General features: G+C 42.7%; 1 protein-coding gene across 1 annotated transcript; it reads right to left on the reverse strand.

The window, feature by feature from the left end:
• Positions 1-6777: 6777 nt before the first annotated feature.
• Positions 6778-19369, reverse strand: KLHL42 (kelch like family member 42). Its single transcript, XM_053977815.1, has 3 exons — positions 18277-19369; positions 11732-11925; positions 6778-7993 (listed from the first exon to the last, which is right to left on the reverse strand). Exons 1-3 carry the CDS (start codon positions 19176-19178, stop codon positions 7542-7544), a joined length of 1548 nt encoding a protein of 515 aa, XP_053833790.1. The 5' UTR covers positions 19179-19369; the 3' UTR covers positions 6778-7541.
• Positions 19370-19447: the final 78 nt, after the last annotated feature.

Below are 19447 nucleotides of genomic sequence, written 5' to 3' on the forward strand. Positions count from 1 at the left end.
AGTGGAACTTTTTATGCAATGCAGCTGGCAGAAGAAAATCTCTCTGATTTGAGAGTGTTGGAGGGTGGATGGATCAACAAAAATTCAGAAGGAAACAATTTCAGAGTTACTATTAAATTATGCTGCTCGGGAAGGGAATGTTCTCTGGGCATTATTAATCAGGCCACACTGATTAATTCTCACTCCTCAGAGGGGCAGGCAGCCTTCACAACCAGTCTTGAACAGCTGGCTCAGCCCACCGGGACCAACCTCCCAGTGAAACCACCCTGCCAGAAGAGCCCTGCCCAGTTCCCCTCAGACAGGTACAGTCATTCCAGGCTGATGGACAGACAGACACTTCTGTTTCACCAGCTGGTTTACAAATACTCAGAGAACTCAGCAGGAACAATGTTCATTTCAATACTCCAGTAGATTTAAAAATAAAGCAAGGGAATTAACATAGAGGAAAAGCAAGCTTGAACACGCAGATTTTGGTGCATTGTACAGATGTTTGATGTGTAGACATTTTGAGGTAAATATTTTATTTTCTGAAAGACAGACAATTTAATTATCCCACATAAAGCCTCACAACTGGTTTTTTTTGCTTTACTTGGTTTGTTTGGGTTTTTTGATTTCTTTTGTTTTTGGGGTGTTATGGTTTTGGTTTTTTTGGTTTTTTTTGGCTTCAGCAAGTAACAAAAACTAGTTACCCATAAAAACTGAAGAAAGAAGGGACTATGTTTACTGGGAAATTTGCCAAGGCACAGGAGATTTAGGTTTAAGTCTATCCTCTTCCTTAAGATTTCAAATTCCCATGTGGGACCCACCCTTATCTTTCCTATAGAGAGAAATCACCTTGAGATGTATTGTTCTCAAAAAGTTCCTGGAGCTGTTTTACCTTGCATGGAATATCAGCTAAAGTTCTAATCCTTGTACAAATAAATCTTCTGTACTTATATATATTCACAGCAACACAGGGATGATGCCTGTCAGTCCCACATGACCATACTCAGGTAATTTTGTTGGCTATGGCTGTGGTAACAGCCTGTGGGAGAAGGATCTAATGCCTGGATACAGGATTTTTTTTTTTTTTTTTTTTTTTTTTTGAGGTGCTATTGTGCAAGAAAACAAATAAAAAACTCACAGCACCAGGGTATAAAGTCAAACGCTTCCACCTCACCTCACACACCACATTTCTTGGTACAAGGAAACACAGATGGGCTTTGCTGGTCAGAATCAGAAGTATGAGAGCAATGTTTTCTCAGCAGCTCTCCACCAGCATAATTGTAGAGATGTTCACCTTCTCCTCAGATATTCCTAGGAAAATATCATTCTCCTGATTTTTCAGAGCCAGTATATTTGATAAACTTGTGTTAACACAATGGACATCTTCACAGTGACATTCAAAAACCACAGATGGGGCATATCAGAGATCACACTGTACCAAGGCTCTCCAAGCCTTTGCCTCTTTCATCAGCCAGTTGTACAGTCAACATCCCTTTGGATTCTTTCAGAATTATCTAATTCACTCAATCATGTGCCTAATTCCAAGCTGGTTCATTTTATTAACATCAAAAGGCTTTGGATCAGGCTCTACGAAAAAAAAAAAAAAAGTAGTTTTTCTACAAGGCTATTGTGCATTTTTTATCAGGTACACAATAGTGCTTCTGTGACTCCTCTCCCTGCCTCACCTCTCATCACACACATGTTAGCAGATAAGATGACATTAAAGAGCCATCAGTGACCTCCAGGAAAGGTTTCTTGGCCTGCCAAGCAGCAGTTCTGATAAGGGATCACCTGCACAAGCAGCACATTCCTACCTCACTACCAACATTCTCTTCCAAGTACAGATGTCTTGCCACAAATTACTGTGACTGAAAGGGTTTGGGTTGCAGCGGGAGAGATGAGAAGAGGGGAAAGGGAGTTGTTATTTTAAAACCATTTCTACCTGAATCTGCAACTGAAAATTGCTTATGCCTGGAGGTTAGAGAGTGGATGTCCCTAAGCATCTCTTTCCTAGCTTAATCTCCACCCCCACCACCCAAAATCATGTATTTATGGGCCTCACTGTAGTTGTCATCAATCAATAATTTACAGCTTCAAAATATACTTTCTCAAATGACACAGCTCTGGTCTTCATAATAAATCAAGGCTCTACCTGTGGGCAAAAACTTCCCTTACATCCAAATAAAAAGGCATTCAGTGGGATAGCAGACAATTATAATGGCCCCGCTAGAAAAAGTAAATTGTAATAACAATATCCAAAGATGAACACAGAGCCCTTGTAACATCACCTCCAAAACCACTGCTCAATTGAAAGGGTTTTCACTTCACTGAATGGTGTAAAACTTAAAATTAGTAAATTAACACAATTAAATTAGTTAACTGCAAATTAGACTAAGCTTCAGAGGAAATGAAGTAATGACACTTTTTACATTTCAGACCTTGCACAGCTGAAGTCGTGTCCTTGAAGAGCTACAGATATTTCCCTGCCCTTACACTGTTGAAATCCCTGATATTTTCAATACTAAGTACAGAAAAGTGCTCAAAATTCTACAAAACCCTTTTTTCAAAGCATGACTAATAAAAGTAAACCAGAAAAGTTTATAAAGTAATTTTGAAGATGCTGAAAATTATTTATAAAAGGTGCTCTTATCACAAGACAAACCCTTTAATACACCTGGAAAATATCAGAGAGTGGAAAATCACCTGAGTGAATAATCATAAATTTCAACTGAAAAACTGAGTGAGGGAAGGATGATTCAAAGTTTGTTTTCACTGCTCAAACTTAAGTAATGGTCTAAGTACCAACAAACAGGAAACATCTTTGCTAAGGTGCTGAATGTCTTTCTCTCCTCCTGAAGCACATATAGGTTGAAGATGTTCAGCACATGATGTAACTGGGCACTCTAAAACTGGACCCTGTATAATCAGCCTTCCACTAGAAAAGTACAGGAATTGCAATGATTACCAGTTTACTCTTCTAATTGCAAAAAAGAAACTAAATCTTACTTTAGACAATACTGATATTCACAGGACATAACAGCATGTGTTTACTGGTAATGTCACTGCTTTTAGAAAATAATCCATAGAGCATGTATAATTGGGAGAGTGATTTTAAATCTGTGAATGCATGATCCCTATCAGTTCACAAAATCCAGACTCCTTTTCCCAACTCCACTCTCCTTCTCAGGAAATAATAAAAAAAAAAACAACCCAGAGGTTGCACTAAACTAGGCTCAAAGCTGGTTAGATGGAAATCACAGTCTGAGAATGAAGTACAGGAGTTTAAATTTTCTGTCTGAGAGCATCAGCTCTGGTTCCTAAGCCTTACTGTGGGGCTGGGGAGCCACCCTTTGGTCACTGCTCTAAGTGCAAAATCAATATAACCACACACTCTGACAGCTTCTGCCCTCTGAGGAGGGCTCTTGATGAACACCTATAAATTTGCTGGTCTTGCCAACAGCTGTTCCAAGGATGTCTCTGGTTTAACACCATTTACAGAGTGTATCTTACCTCATAGAGATGGCCGGGAGGAGTAACTTCTGCACGTGGGGGGCTTTGAGCATGTTATGTGCTAAATGTTGCTGTTATGCTCCATGCCCTCCATTCTCCATCCTGTCATGGACACAGACCAATTCCACAAGCTGAGTGCCTGCAGCATCATTTCTCACCGAAATGAGGATGAAAGGAAACTGAACATTTGTGGCTTTGCAGGTTTCTCTTCCCAGAGCCCAAAATTGACTAAATGAAAAGGTTACACCTGAATTACAAACTACTTTGTGACAGACAGACACAGATGAGTGTGAAAAGGAGAGCAACACAGAGAAAAAACCAACAAACTGCTAGCATTTGATTTCACAAAAAATGGGCTGGACATTGATGTAGAAAGACAAAATCCTCAAAGAATGTAAAACACAGATATTAAGCTCAAGAGAGGTCAGCCGACAGGGCAGAAAGGGAAACCCATGGAAAGCAGCCAGAGAGATTAAATTTAAGCCCCACACAACTCTTATTTCACATTGAAAACCACAAACCATTCCCAGAAAGGAAGAAACTTTTATGCTCCCTCTTAGCCTTGATGTGAGCAACCTTCTCAAATGCTTCTGCATTTTACGAGGAGGGACTGAGTTCCCAGAGTTTTCAGTTTACTCCTCCCTCAGGACTTTGGGGGCTGTTGTTCTTGCTTTCAACTCGGGATCATCCTCTACCATAGTCAGCTTTTGCTGGTCAGCATCAAGGGGAACCGGTCCATGAGGCAGAGAAGATAAATAGTGGAGATATAAAGCACTGGATAACCCAGACACAGCAGGAAAGCAGCGGTCTGGAGTTTGGATACAGACTTGGGAACACCAAGACCAGGAAACTCAGATGAACTACAGACTGCTGGGTGACCAAAGAAAAAAAGAAGGAAGGAAAGAAACAGGCTGGAAATAGCCATTAGTTCAAATTACAGGTAATTAGCAGAGGTTGAAGTAATTAGCACTTGCTGAAGCAGTCTGAATAGCCAAGGAAGCAGTTACAGCACTGAAGACAAATGTACTTCACACGCTCAGGAACTCTTTCAAACACTACATACCAGATGACCTTGGGCTCCCACAAGATGAACATTCCTAACTTTTGGAGATGCAGATGGCAGGAGCTGGAAGGATCTCTCCAAGCCCACATGGTAAGTTAGGAGCAACATGAGGACAACAGAGGAATTCCCAGTTGATCAGACTGCAAGGACTCTGGCTACTTCTAAAATCAAGGGCCTTTTCCTCCCACCACTAGAGAAAGGAGAGCACACCGGATCACTGAACATTTCCACTGGCTAAAAAGTAGTGTTTTAATTATTCTGTTAGTGGCTCTCAGACACTTTTCCTTGCCCCAAAATAGAAAAAGTAAATATGAAGTATAAAACTGAGAGAAAGAAAATAAACAGGCATGAGACAGTCATTACAGTGTTTGGTTTCTTTCCTGAGGTATGGGGCCACTGCATACTTTTCTGTAAAGGATTTTGTTTTAAAGAAAGCATTTATTTTTACTTCAGCCTGTAGTAATGCAGTACATTTAGATTATTACACTAATTAATGCTACCACTAAATTAAACACCAGTTTTGATTTGTGACTGCAGTACTGTTAGATGTCAGTGTAGGAGGCATTTGCACCAAGGACTGACTAAAGGGTCTGACTGTATTTATGGTCAGACACATCTTTGTCTTCTTAATTAGAGCAGGTTCTCAAGGTGGTCACTTGATTGCTGGAAGTTGAAACCAAAATAAACCCAGTGTGGAAAGGCCTCTTCTGAAAAAGAGTAATCACATCAAGAAGATGATGTCATAGTTTTTGGAATTATGACTGCACTAAGAAATGAATAGGTTTGAAAGGACTTGATTTGATACACCCCACTGCAAACCAAGGAGTGACAGGGTTTCTTGGTTGATTTGCTAGGAAAGAGAACGCTGCGACTTGGATGTGACTCCCTCCACCAATATTGACCACTGTATGTTGACTGTAGAGTACTGAATCAGGACCTGAAAAGAAATTTAGGAAAGCAAGTAGCATAATGTGACTGAGATAATTTATCACCAGGAAACAGCACCCTGCTTATATTTATTCTGGAACACTTCTGGAAGAAGCATCTTATGAAAGTGACTTTATTGCTTCATTGCAGAAGAGCAATTGAGTGGTCTGATACTGCTGTCAAAACACAGCAGTTGCACAATGTCTTCAAAGGAAATAAAAACACATCAACATGGACTTAGCTAACTGAAGTCATACAGAGCTGAGTGGCAGGCACCAGTTTGGGCTGAGGCATGACATTCTCCACCAGGCTGCAAAAGTTCCACCCAAAAAGGTAAATCTCAGACATCCAAAATACCTTGTGTTGTGGTTGCTTTCATCCTGGAAGTGTTCAAACACAAATGCCCTCATTCTGGAGAAGTTTCCCAGGATTTTCTGTTTGGGTTGGTACAGGTGATTGGAAGCACCAAGATTAGTGTGTGTGTGTGTGTGTGCAGCATGAGCAAGGCACTTTAAGACTGATAACCCTTTAGCAAGAACGGATTTCAATCAAAACTGTGGAAAAGCAAGGCGTTACAAGGACCCTGAGGGAACCATTGCTGCCTCATCCTCTTGTACAACAGGCCCCTGTCTTCAAAAGAAGATTCAGATTCCTGAATTCTAATTAAGAAACAAAAAAAAGACATCTCCACACATTAGGAATGTGTTCAAGTGCTTTAAATCTCATCTTATGTGGATAAACAGCTAGAGCAGAACCAGCATCCCTGCAATTTGTTTAGCACATGTCTAACCTGGCTCTTCTCATGGTGATCCAGAGCTTTTCCTCTCCTTGTTGTGAGGACACACTCTCCAGACCCGGGCAGGCACCTCAAGAAGACCTTTTGCACTTGTCAGCTACAAGGAGAAACCAGGCCAATCATGGCTGCTATTCTGTCAGGCAAGAGGCAGGAACTGGGAGAAGCTCCCACAGTATCCACTGCAGAATCCCCACAAAGGAACGTTCACAGGGGCCACCTTACCGTGCCCTTTACAGAAGTACAACATTGGGTGGCAACCTTCCCTGGTGACACAAGAAAGAGCCAACACTCACATGTCCCTGCTCTGGGGGATGTGTTCAGGGAGTCATTTACAAGGGCCAAGCCTTCCATGAGTGTCCCACAGGAGTGTTACCAATCAGGATGTGCCTGGATCACCTCTGCACGTGCTCAGGGACATCTTCACAACACATAGATTGTTGCCAACTGCAATTTGATCTTTAAAACTCAGTTTTAAGTACCACAGAACACAACAAGGTAACTAAGACTCAAACCTTTATGACAATTAGGAAATTCCACCTTTTGAATAAAGAGCCTTTTTACCTCTATCTTAATAGTAGCAAGAAATGCTGCCAACTTCCATTAAAGGAGCGTCTACCTTCCAATCAGTAACTGTAGCCTCTAGGTAATTCCTACAGTCCCTGGCAAAGCACTGCACTACAAAGAATTCAGAGAAAGTTCTTGATGATGGGACCCCAATTGCTGGCACCTTTGAGAATGTCACTTGCTGCCATGGAAGAGATAAAAATGCGATAGTATAAACAATTTGAAACAGTGTGCATTTGACAGAACATTGCTTGAGTAAAAACTGTGCTTTGAAAGAAATAAATCCTGTTGTGATTTTGATTATACTAATTATTTACTTTATTGAATTGTTTCCACTTTTAAAATGTATATGTTTTGTTCTACACTGTCTACTAAGACAAAGAATAAAACCAGACTGCTCAGTTTTGCCTTTGGAACTCCTGTATCAGTTGCCAACACAATAATTTTACGTTTAAATTGCAAACAATACGTGGTGAAATTTTAATCCAAACTAGTAAAATTTTTAAATCGACATCTTAAAAGTGTTTCTGGAAGCATTTATCTTCATACTGAATTCTGAAACCTTTTTAGAGAACAGAATCAGTATTTTATGCCTGCATTATGCAACCACATTATGTTGTGAATATGGAATTATTCCGAGGGAGCAATATTTCATCAAAGAACCATTAATGAACTGAAAAGAAAACTCTCGCGCTGTTACACTTCTCGCCCATCAGGCAAATACATAGAACAGATCAGAATGTTTTGTCCAAAGGCTGGGAAGCGCCCCAGTGACTCCCAAGTGTCCATGAAGATGTTATACTTCAGGAAGAGACGCTGCTCCAAGCTGGAAGACAGAGTAATATTCCTACTCAAGATATAGACTCCATCGTTGTGGAGAGTGCAAGTCAAGTTAAGGCCGGATTTGGATGAGTTCTCATTGAGGTAGAGCCACTCTTTGGTGGCAATGTTGTAGGACTGCACTGTCAGCACGTCCTCGCTGGGGCTGGATCTCTGGCTTGGTCCAAGGTCTAGGATGCAGCCCCCCACCAGGTAGATGGTCTCCTCCACAGACAGCATCTGCTGCTTGCGGACGTGCACGTCGCACAGCTCCAAGTTGGTCCAGGAATCAGAAGTGGGACAGTACTGCAGGATGCTCATGTTCCTGCCTGAAACAGAGAGGAGACATTCACAAATAAATAATTCTGTCAGAAGACACTCGTGGGGGAGCATTTTTCTTTCCTACAAAGCATCCCAGCCTTTCCTGCAGATTGCTCACACACACTTGCGGGGCAAGCCAGGGGAGAAATGGTGATCACTGCCTACTGCAGCTCTTTGCCCTTGACAAGAAACTTTGAACGTTCTGTTCCTTGGCACAGGGAAAAAAAAAAAAACGATGCTACTTCTGGCACATCACATGATGTAAATTGTCTGGGCCTGCAGATTTTAGCAGAATCTAATCCCTACCTTTCAGCTGATGCTTTTAATTTTGTCTCTGATTGATACATAAGTATTTTTTTACAAAGAGGGAAATGGAACAATATTCTCATCTCCAGAAGTGGTCACAGATGAATCAAACTATCATGAAAAGAGTACACTTCACTGATGGCTGCCAAGTGATGATTTATCATCCAAGCTTAACTCTGATACTTTGCATTCCATTCCATAAATCAAAGTTTTATGGAATAAAGTTTATAAAACTAGTTACATTTCAGCAAGTGGTCTGGGTGACCCAAGGGCACCTTATAAAGAGAGAAACACACATTGTCAAAATCACCTAAGACCAGGAAATCTGTGCTCTGCCATCAGGCAGAGGCTCAGAAAAAAGCTGAAATCATCTCTGTAATTCACAACTCAGTGTGTGCATATGTTTGCAATAGTGTTATTCCACAAAACTGTTACAATGCCATCCTGATTTATGGTGCAGTGAAGACCCTGGAGGTGCCCAAGGCTTCACTAAATTATCATAGAATGCACACAACTCAGTAAATTCAGTTCCAGTCTCTGGAGACCTGAGCTCAAATCCAACCTCAAGTGACAAGCAGGAACAGGTTTGCAGACTCTAGACAGGTCTTTTATTAAACCTGCTCCACGGTACCAGTCTGTCCTGCATGATGACTTCCAGATGAGCTCACAGGGGGAAGAGCAAACGGGGACATACCTGACAAGTTCTGTAAGGGCACAGGTATAACTAGCCAGAAATATAATTGGATTGTCGTGAATGAAGTGCATCAGTGGCATGATCAGGGAGGTGCTGCTCCATCCAGCATTTGCACCCTGATTATTTTCATGGCAGTGCTCTGTGAAACTACAGCTCTACATATAGATGACCTTTGTCTACAAACAACCTATCATTCTGACTCATTAAGGGGAGGAGAAGTCACAATTAAGTTTCTATGACTATCTATAGCAGTAAACTTCCCCTGGAAAATGTGTTATTTGAGAGGAGGTGTATGAAATAGAAGTCGATTGCAACGTGGCCCTCACATGCTCAGTCCACAGCCTGAGTCTTTTATATCCACTGAAACAACAAAAAAAACCCAAAACAAAACCCACAAAAATATGAACACTACAGTGTGTGACATGGAATTTCTATTAGGATCTAGGTTCAGAAGTGAGAGCTGCAAACTCAAGAGAAGGACTTTATTCAAAAAACATCACTATAAGTTACAGTGGGAAATTCCAGATCCTGCCATCTTTTGGAAAGTGCAGCCTCAGGAGAAAGCTCTACACAAATTTTAAAAATAGCCCACAAAATCTACCAAAACTGAGGTATATACAGAAATCCCAAAAATTACTAAAAATAACATAATACAAAAAACATTATTTGTGTTTTATGTAGTAAAGGTAGCAAACCACCATATAAACCTTAGTATTTCTCATATCTTTAGGTCTTAACACTTTCTGACATCGGCATAGTTCAGAAGGAAAATCCCCAGTGTACTGTGGCAATTCTTGTGTCTAAGTCTGCTACTGAGATGTTACAGAAAAACTGATTCTAGACCGTTGTTCAGGAAATTATTTATAGCAAGCACGGGTGTTTGTTGTCCTGAGTGATCCTGGATTTATACAGAAGCCTAAACGTGCTAGTTACTCAAAACTTTCTATTTTGCTGCTTGAATTCCATTGAAAAAAGCTTTTAGGAAAAGACTTGGGAAATGACAGAGGTTTGGAGGGCAGCAGCAATCCCTTGGAGTGTGGAGGAAGCCAGAGGAAACTCACAACTCTCCTTCAGCTGAGCCTGAACCTAGAGGCAGCAAGTACCAAGTCAGGAGCCTGACACAGGGCAGCAATCCTGACTGCACATGCCTTGTTCAGGAGTTTTAAAGGAATGGGATCTGCATCAGCAATGTGCTGATCTTCCTCTTCATGACAGCAGGACTAGGCAGCCTGATGAAAGCACAACACAAGTACCAGAAAAGGAACTTGCAGAGCGCAAAGGGTGTAGGAGAAAAGCCTGTCCTCCCGTAATTGTGTAGCACTCTTAACCAAATCAGGTTTGGTTTTTCACCTCACCTCTTCTTTCTCTCTCTCTAGATAAAAATGCCAAACCCCTAACCGTGGTCTCTAGAAACAAGACTTCCCATTAATCTGTTTCAACCCCTTCTCCTCATTCTCTTGTCTCACAGGATGTTTCCCTTTGGATCTGACTTCTCAGCACAACAAGTGTTTCATGCCAGACATCTCAGACTCCCAGTGCTGGACATGAGGGAGCACAGTGGCCCCTGCAGATCCTGCAGTGGGGGTGACCAGAGGACTGGGACTGTAGCACACACAGCACAGCACAGAACAGCTCTCCATAGACACAGGCACATTTTCCTCACAGAAGCCACCAGGCTCTGGGTCAGAATGGTCTGGACAAATTGTGTTTCGAGGATTTTCATTACGAGAAGGACCTTAAGGGGTGGCAGTGTGTCTTTTATAAACTTTAAAATGATTCAGAGCTCAGATCTGCTCACACACTAGAAGCTTGTTCTAACATCAGTTTAGTTTTGCTTGCAGTACTGTCTGTAAAAGCTGATCTGTCTTCTAATTTCATTCTCTGCTTGGAAAGAAAGCCTTAAAACTGCTGTGGTCAACTGAAGTGGGCAAAGGCCAAATTCAAACTTACGAAATCCTGGCAAATACTGAACATTTGACATGTTTAAAAAACTTACTTCCAAAACTCTGAGAAAATGTCTTCCTCCCAAAAAATGGCACTATGTACTTAAGGAATAAACAAATGGGAGCTTTTTTTAACTGAACTTGTTTGCCCACTGGATAAACTAAAAGTAATTGTCAGAAGAGAATGAAACTTCAAATTCTCCCCTCTGTACAGTGTCCTCAGAAAATCTGGTATAGAAAATAAATAAGCTGAAAGTGTTGGTTCTTGCTTCAGCTTTTGATTGTTCTGTTATTAAGGTATAACTTGAATTTGTCTGTGAAACACTGAAATACTGTAGTGAAAAGACCACGACACCTATTAGTACATAAGAAATACTAAGGCAGGCAGATATTTTCTATTAATTTTTCCTTCTGACAGTCTAAACCAGGTATTTAAAAAGTAAACAAAGTATATCTGTTGAGACCTCTCTGTACTGCGTGATCAAAATCTAAGAAAAGAACCAGTGGCTAAGCTGGGTGCTGAAGTACCCATCAGCTTGTTCTCTGCAAGTAACAGAGCCCCAGGTCCACACAGGCTCTGGAAAAAAAAAATAAATACCTGATTCTTTTCTGATAGAGCTATTGTTTTGTTTTGTTTATTTCATCAATAATTTTCTACCAGCAATTTATTTCTTTGTGTTTTAATTAGCATTACACAGCCTTCTACATGAGTTCAAAAGCTTTCCTGAAAAACAGGAGAAAATTATTTGGGCCTTGGAAACAATCAGGTAAAAAGCAACAAGAAGTAACAGCAAACTTGTTACCTCGTGCAGTGTATCCTCCAATAACATAGATCTTGCCCTTGCATTCACAAGCTGAGAATTCTGCAAGAGGGTTTGGCATGGATGCCACAAAATTCCACCAGTCATTCTCCGGATTGTAGCACTCCACGTTGGAAAGGGACTGGCCACCGATGGCATACAGCTTTCCACTGACAGCCAGGAGCTTGAAGTTGGACCTGAAAGAACAGATTGCAGCACTGAAATGAAGTGCATCCATGTACAGAAATACAGAGGAAAGTTCTTCCTACCCAGGCTCTGACACACTCATCACCACTCACAGCTTGCACCACCGCTTGAGGTATCTGCAGCATCTGAACTCTTCTGTGCCAGGCCAAAATGCTGTAACTACACTGCAATTACTCAGGACAGTAACCAGTGACAGTTTGAATGGTGTTGATAATGCTGCTGAGATTGAGGAATATTTTATTTTGTATTTCAGTCTGTGCCAGTTCAGCTCTAGATGTTCAGTTAACCAATGTTCTCAGCAGACAGGTCATTTTTATCAGGCTTTTTAAAATGTGCCTTTGGTAGAGAAAAGTGCATTACATGGACACACAAAGATATAATTTCAGTTAAAATTGCAGAAATTTCAAACAAGGCTTTGATGGATGCCTATGAATGCATACTTGTTTTAGGCTGTATTATGGAATCTATTTAATAACCCTTATAAAAAAGCAATTTAAAGTGGAACACATTGAATCCTGTTCAGCAAAAGAAAGAAGAGAGAATCCTCTGTAGCCTATTCATAATTAAACTACTAAATACATCCTCTGAAGCAAGATCTATCTGTAAATTATGTTCTATCCATAGCTGAACAAAAATGACATTGCACCCCATAAGCAATGCCCTCCAAACTGGTCATTTATTTCTTATTCTGTTCCACTATGCTGTCAAAATTCACACATGGCAAAGGGCAACTTCCTGATTCTGAAACATGAGAAGGCTCCTATCTCACACCCTGAAGGTAACACAGACAGCAACAAATGGTCCATGGGTATGAGAGGTGCAGATCTGGAGGAAGAACTTGGAGGATGTGAAGACAGAACTCTTGTATGCTGGTCTTCCTTCCAGCTAGAGAAGCTGGTCTAACAAAGGATGAGCTTCTCCTCTCCCCAGGAACAGTCTCACTGTCTAGAAAGGTTGTTCCTTCTCTTCTGCTGAGCCAATTGAGATTTCACCACTACTATCCCAATTAACTGGATGTGTGGCAGTCCCTGGAGTGCACCAGCTCAGCACAAAGCCAAACGGGGAACTGTGTTACGTCTGTAAAACTGAAATGATGTTTCAGACCTGCACTGGCCTGCTGGGAAGCAAAGGGAGTACCACCCTGCAGGAATCCAACATTCAAAACTTACTGCTAAGTACTTTTGCAGGGTTTTGTCTGGACAAAATGAACCTTGCCTAGCTGTAGACTGCCCTGTAACTCCTTTATTAAATCTATTTGGAAAAAAGATTTGTTTCCAGATGGAATCGCTTTGTTCTTGTAAGCCTGATACAGCTTTGGAAACTAAAATGCTCCTCTGAAGGAATTAATTGCTTTTTATTTTTTTTTTCCCCCTGACATCTATGATTAGGTCAGTCTGTTCATATTCCCTCAACAGCAATTATGCTTTCCATTTCAGAAAATCCAGAATAACATAGCAATCAAAAGCAGGTATGAAATGAGGATCACTACTTGCAAAACATTATAATTTTGAAAGCAATATACCTGCTGTAAAAGTTAGGACAGAGAAAAAACTTCCACAAATTAACAAAGGGGCAAAACCACTGGGAAAAATATCTATTGAAACACAAACAGCACAACTTTCAGCTTTAAATATTCTAAAAGGAGGCCACAAACCTTTGTATCAGTCATTTAACCACTTCCAAACACTTGCTAAAATAGATGACATTCAGTGGAGGTATGTCAGATTTATGGAATTCATTAACAATAAGGTTAATTTTACTCAAAAGTAGCTGCAAGTATCCATCAGCACACTTTATATGAAAGTTTGTACAATGGCTCAATATGTTACAAAAAACTTCTGCCATTCACCTTTCCATGCCAGTAACAGCAGCTGTCTTTATGGAGAGGGCACGTTAGGAAATATTTAGTGCATTTTTAGTCTCTTTTAATGTGTTGGAGCAGCTGGAAACAAGGAAAGCAAACACTGAGCAGGCAGTCAGCTCTCCACAACCAACAACTGTTCCATGAACTACAGCCTGGAAACAGCGGGGCCACCACGACGGAACTCCACTTGCACCTGCAACTTGTCTAAACCTGAGGGATCATGATGTATTTTCCAAAAACCAGGCCTAGAGGGTCCCTTCTTGCTGGGACAAGCCGAGGTACGAGCTGTCTCCTGCTGACCCCACTGACTCTGAACAGGAGCCCAGGAACTGCAGCGAGTGGGAGCTGTGGGGTTTTACCATCGCTCAAAATCCGTTCTTCACTCAACAAAGTGCAAAGCGCTGCGTGCACAAAGGAAGGAAAATATATCACACAAATGCAAAGGAGCTGGAGCAGAGAGGCTTTCTGCATGCAAGACAACATTCCACAGCTTCCCAAACCCCCCCGTGGCTCTGCATAGTGTTAGGTGTATCTGCAGGAGGCTGTGGCTGTGAAGAACCAGCACACACAGTTTTTGTTCACTGACAATCTCACTTCGTGTACAACAAAAAAAGAGTTAGCCCAGATACTGGGGAGGACTTTCTGATCAGAGGGGTGGCTAAACAAGGGAACAAGAGACCTGGGAGGAAGATTCCAGTGTTGGTTGGAATCTACACTGCTGGAAAATTTCAAGAACAAGTTAAGTATGTATTGATTTGCAAGGTAGCCTAGGTCCTGCTGCAGAACATGAGCCTTGGAGGAACCAGCATTGTTTCTTCCTCCCAAATGATGAATTTAACCTTAAAATTTCTCAAAAATCAGATGACCTCTTGATTCTAGAGTTAAAGCACTTACAACAGAGACAAGGGATCATGAAAACACAGTTACAGAGCAATTCCAAAGCATTTTACATATTTTCAATGAGTTCCTTTTTTCCCCCTTTTTAATATTTCTTATGTGAATTTGCAGAGTAGACTGCATCAAACATTTAGCTTTAAAAGTGTGTGATACATTTGTGGTAAGTAAGGCATGGATAAGTCTAAGTTAAAAAAAAATTTGAAGTCTATTTTCTTCCAGCACAGAAGAATTTTGAGTGAATTAAAAAAAAAAAAAAACAGTAAAAAATGAGGAAGGAGAATGTCTTCTGAACAAGCAGCATTCCCCAGAAGCATCATCTCCTACATTCCTGTAAGAGTCCTCAGAGTGGCAGCAGTTCAGGTACAGATTGCTCACAAAAATCATGTTCCATGTGCATAACTTTAGCCTGGGGCTTACAGAGGTCTTCCAGGCCTGTAAGATTTACCTGCCATGAGGAGGACGGTTCTGAAGGAAAATAGAAGTGGAATATACAGCTATAACTGGCACATGCAGTAGAAATCCTATGACTACATTATTTTTAAATAGCAAATTTCATCAGACAGTGTTCACTTAAAAAAAAAAAAGAAAATGCTTGGAAAGGTATTCAAGGACATTACTGCAACAGTCCCCTATTCACTTTGTTACCTTCTTGACTCCGAAGACCACAAGTGATCTTGGGCAACACTAACATGGAGCTGCTTCTATTAAAAAGGTCATTCTCTCTCTTGAGAATTCCAAGTACAGAAGCACTTCTAGAATTAAAAGGTCTAGAAAACCTGATTTATTGCAGACTATTTGTGATCAGCACTGGATTTAGCACTCAGACAATGAGAAATTCCATGCTCAGTCACAGGCTTCCTTGGTGAGCCTGAGCACATTATTTTAGCTCCCTTGGGTATGCATAAATTTGGAATAACACTCTCTGAAGCTCCTGGGGGCATCACAAGAACATTGTACAGGACTTGCCTATTGTGAAAAAGTTTTAAACTAAAGTAATAAGACCTGTACACCTAAAAGGAAAGCCAACAATGAAGACCCAAACCAGAATAGCTGCTAAACATTCCGGTGGCTTTTCTCTTCTACTTAGAAGTAAGTTAGGAGTGTTTCATCTAAGCATGAGAAGATTACAACAATGGAAACAATTCATGATAAAAATACCATAGAGCTTGAAAGGTTTGTTTAGGGCAGAAAGCTCTTATATGAAGAGTAGAGCAGCAAAATTATATCCATAACTCCTCAGCCTTCCTTCGAGGCCAACACATGCAGTCACTCACGCAGGACAAATCCAGATCCTCTGCTGTCTGAAGTCAAACCAACTTCAATGGAAACTAGAGCCCTCCCTGAAGGTATGTCAAATTTCATCCATGGGATGCAATTATATCAGCTGACAAAAATTCATTTTCCAGACAGTCACATGGCTCTAATTCCTAAACAGAAGGCTGGGCAACCACGCTGCTTATTTTACTACAGCATAACAAACTAAAAATACAATGCCAAGAGAACTGCAGGTCTAATTGCAGCACAGATGTGTGGCACACAGGCATCAGCACTGGTCATGCAGCATGCAAACTCCTCATGTTAAAAATGGTGCTGCTCCTGACTCCTAGGGCACAGGCCATCCCTCCCTGCCACAAAGCACCAAGCAGGTCATCATGGAGCTGACTGTGTTATGTCAGATAGAAAAAGTAATAATTAACTGCATTTTACTGTGAAGCTGGTAAAATCAGAAATGTGTTTTGTGAAGGGGTCAGCTGAGTTTCCGTGAAAAAAAGTTCTCCCAGTTACTCAGGGAACAACATCCTCACTGCTACTTTGCAGGTGTAATTCTGGGTACTTTTTGGCCTGCAATAACTACCATGGAATTTAAGACTAAAGACTATTCTAAAAATATGCATTTGCCTGCTGCCTTTCTGCAGTAAATGGCCAGTGTGAAATTCTAGTCTAAAGAACACCTTGCTGTCACCTGTGATGGGTTTGAAGATGTGGCAATGCCACTGAAAACAGTAATAGGAGAAAATATCCATGTGTTTATTTCAAGTATAATGATTATACATCCTAGCAAAAACAAAAAAAGGGGCAAGTGTGGAGGAAAAAAAGGCTGATCTAGAGTTTGAATACACGAACTGTAAGGTGCAAAAAGGGCCTCGAAAAAGTATTTTTTAAAACCCACGTTGCTGAGTCAACACACATTGTAACAGCTCTCTTGCTGTAGACATTACAGAAGCAGAACCTCATGACTTGATCAATGTGGCACTTCTGGGATGAAGTTAATTTCCATAGGAAACACTGTGTGGGCTGACCCCATCCTGCTTTTCTAGTGAGGCCAAGTGCTCCCAACCCCATTCACACAAGTCCTGCTGTTGAATGAAGCTATCTAAAACATCTCTGTTCCCCAGGCACCTCAGGGAATTCTGCTGCAGGCTCAGCCTCTAAGAAAGGTTTGTAAGAAAAGGTGTTTGTAGTGCTTAAAAGCCAAACATTCATTTTACAGATGAAACTTTTCCCAGCATCGTTCCAAACAGTCAGAAACACTGAGAAAAAAGGTTTCTGATCAGTTGTGATGACTGATTAAGGAGGTGATTATTTTAGTACAATTCTCACAATACAAGAAGCATGGGGGGGGAAAAAAGGTGAAATGGGAAAGACTTAATTTTAGGTCTACTCCCTCTTTTGAGGGGGTTTAGGTGGCAAAAGCTAAATAGAGCCTGGAATAGAAACTGCAGTTTAACTACCCAGATATAAAGCATTTATGCCAATGGCTTGGGTCTGTCTCCGTGCATGCTCTTTCAATTCACTCGACAGAGAAGAGGATTTCCATTCTACAGTGACTTTTGGCCTCCTTACTTTTTCTTTTTCAGAGAGAAAAGATAAAATTTAAAATACTTTTACTAAAATAGAAACAAAGAGGAAGTTCATGTTGGAAACAAAGCCAGTTTGTTTCAGTGAAATGAAAGCCTTTGTTTTTGTAACTCCAAAGTGTGGTTAAGGTAGAGGAGCCACAACCTTGGCCAGGGAGAAGGCCTCTGTTCTTGGGCCCTCCTCAAGGCTAGGTCTCTATTACTCTTTCAAGTATAAATTATACAAGTGTTTCTGAATGCAAACTAAAACGTCCATGTGTAACAAACGGTTCAAAAGGATAAAGGTAAAAAAGAAAAACTGTCAAAACGATGAATTATTCCCGGATGCAAACATTCCCATCAAGTGAGGAATTTCTCACCAAACGTCTTCCTGACGTTTTTCTTGGTATTTCACAGAAGCACAGGCCTACAAAACATTCAGACTTTTTGAAAGTACAAACCATTGGACAACTGCTGCAACTAAATTGTTTCGGCCATCTCCAGCTCTGGTATAGCCTGTACATCCCCAGTAAGAGCAGGAAAACTTGTCACGTACTTAACTAGAGTTACAATACACCAAAAAGAAAGCGGGAAAGGAGTTTTCTCATTGGGTTTGTTTGGCGGTTCAGAGCACAGACAGGTCTGCATCGCGTCCCTACGGCTGAGCCAGTGCCATGTGACTCAAGGAGATCTACCTCAACAACAGGCAGGGACACCCGCGTACCCCAGGGAGCACAGGTTACCTCTTCTGGTTCATCGAGGCCAGCTGGCTCCACTCGTTCAGGCACGGGTTATAGCAGTGCGCGGCCGAGATCTCCTGGCTGGTGATGCGGTAGCCGCCGACGATGAACAGGTAATTGTCCAGCGTGGCCGAGCCGTAGCCACGGACGCTCACCAGGTCGGCGGGCACGTTGTTGGCCAGCGGCAGCCACCGCTGCGCCTCCTCGTCGTACCTGAGCATGGCCCAGGGCGCGTCCCCGGCGGGGTGACAGCCGGCGGGCAGCCCCGGCGGACAGGCGCCCATGAAGTCCCCGAGCAGCACGAGGGTGGCCGTGCCCCTCATGCGCCGCTCCCGCAGCTGCTGCTGCAGCGCCGGGGGCAGCAGGAGGTGCGGGCGGGCGTCGGGCCTGCGCAGCACCTGGTGGTAGTGGGCGGCCATGAAGTCCAGGCAGGCGTCGTGCAGGTCCTGCAGGCCGTACACCTGCGCCAGGCGGTGCAGCTCGAAGCAGTTGCCCAGCCGCACCTGCGACAGCAGCAGCCGCAGCAGGGGCGTGACCTGCAGGTAGGACGCGGCCTCCACCAGCTCCTCCAGCAGCGGCGGCTCCTCCTCGCCGCCCTCCTCCTGCTCCAGCCTGGCCAGGCAGGACGTGTTGATGAAGTCCAGCACCAGCTCCAGCCCCAGGGCGCTCAGCCCCCCGCGCAGCAGCTGCTCCTCCTGGCCCTGCCCTGCTTCCCGCATTCCCGAGCGGTAGAGCGCTCGGAAATAATCGCTCTGCTCGATCAGCTTCCTCTTGCACACCGGGTAGCACTTGTCCCCCAGTCGGATCTGCACCACCTCCTCCCCGGCACCGGCCCCATCCCCTGCTTCCCCTTCCCGCTCCTCTTCCTCCTCCTGCCGCTGCCGCCGCCGCTCCGTCAGGGACATCGCTCACTGCGGGCCTGGCCGCGCCTCAGCCCGGCCGGAGCCGCCACGCCGGCTCCTCCTCCGCCGGCCGGGATCGGCCGGGATGGGCCGGGCCGGGCCGGGATGGGATGGGCGGAGCGGCCCCGGGATGCCGGGAGGCGCTGCCGCCGCTCCGGCCCTGCAAGGAGTGACAAGGGGAAGTGAAAGAAAGAAAAAAAAAAAAAAAAAAAAAAAACCGCACACAGGGAGTAAAGAAAAAAAAAGCCCGAAAAAGGCAATGTTGAGCGCTC

This window comes from Vidua macroura, chromosome 5 (assembly GCF_024509145.1).
Source record: "Vidua macroura isolate BioBank_ID:100142 chromosome 5, ASM2450914v1, whole genome shotgun sequence".
NCBI classification, from domain to species: domain Eukaryota; kingdom Metazoa; phylum Chordata; class Aves; order Passeriformes; family Viduidae; genus Vidua; species Vidua macroura.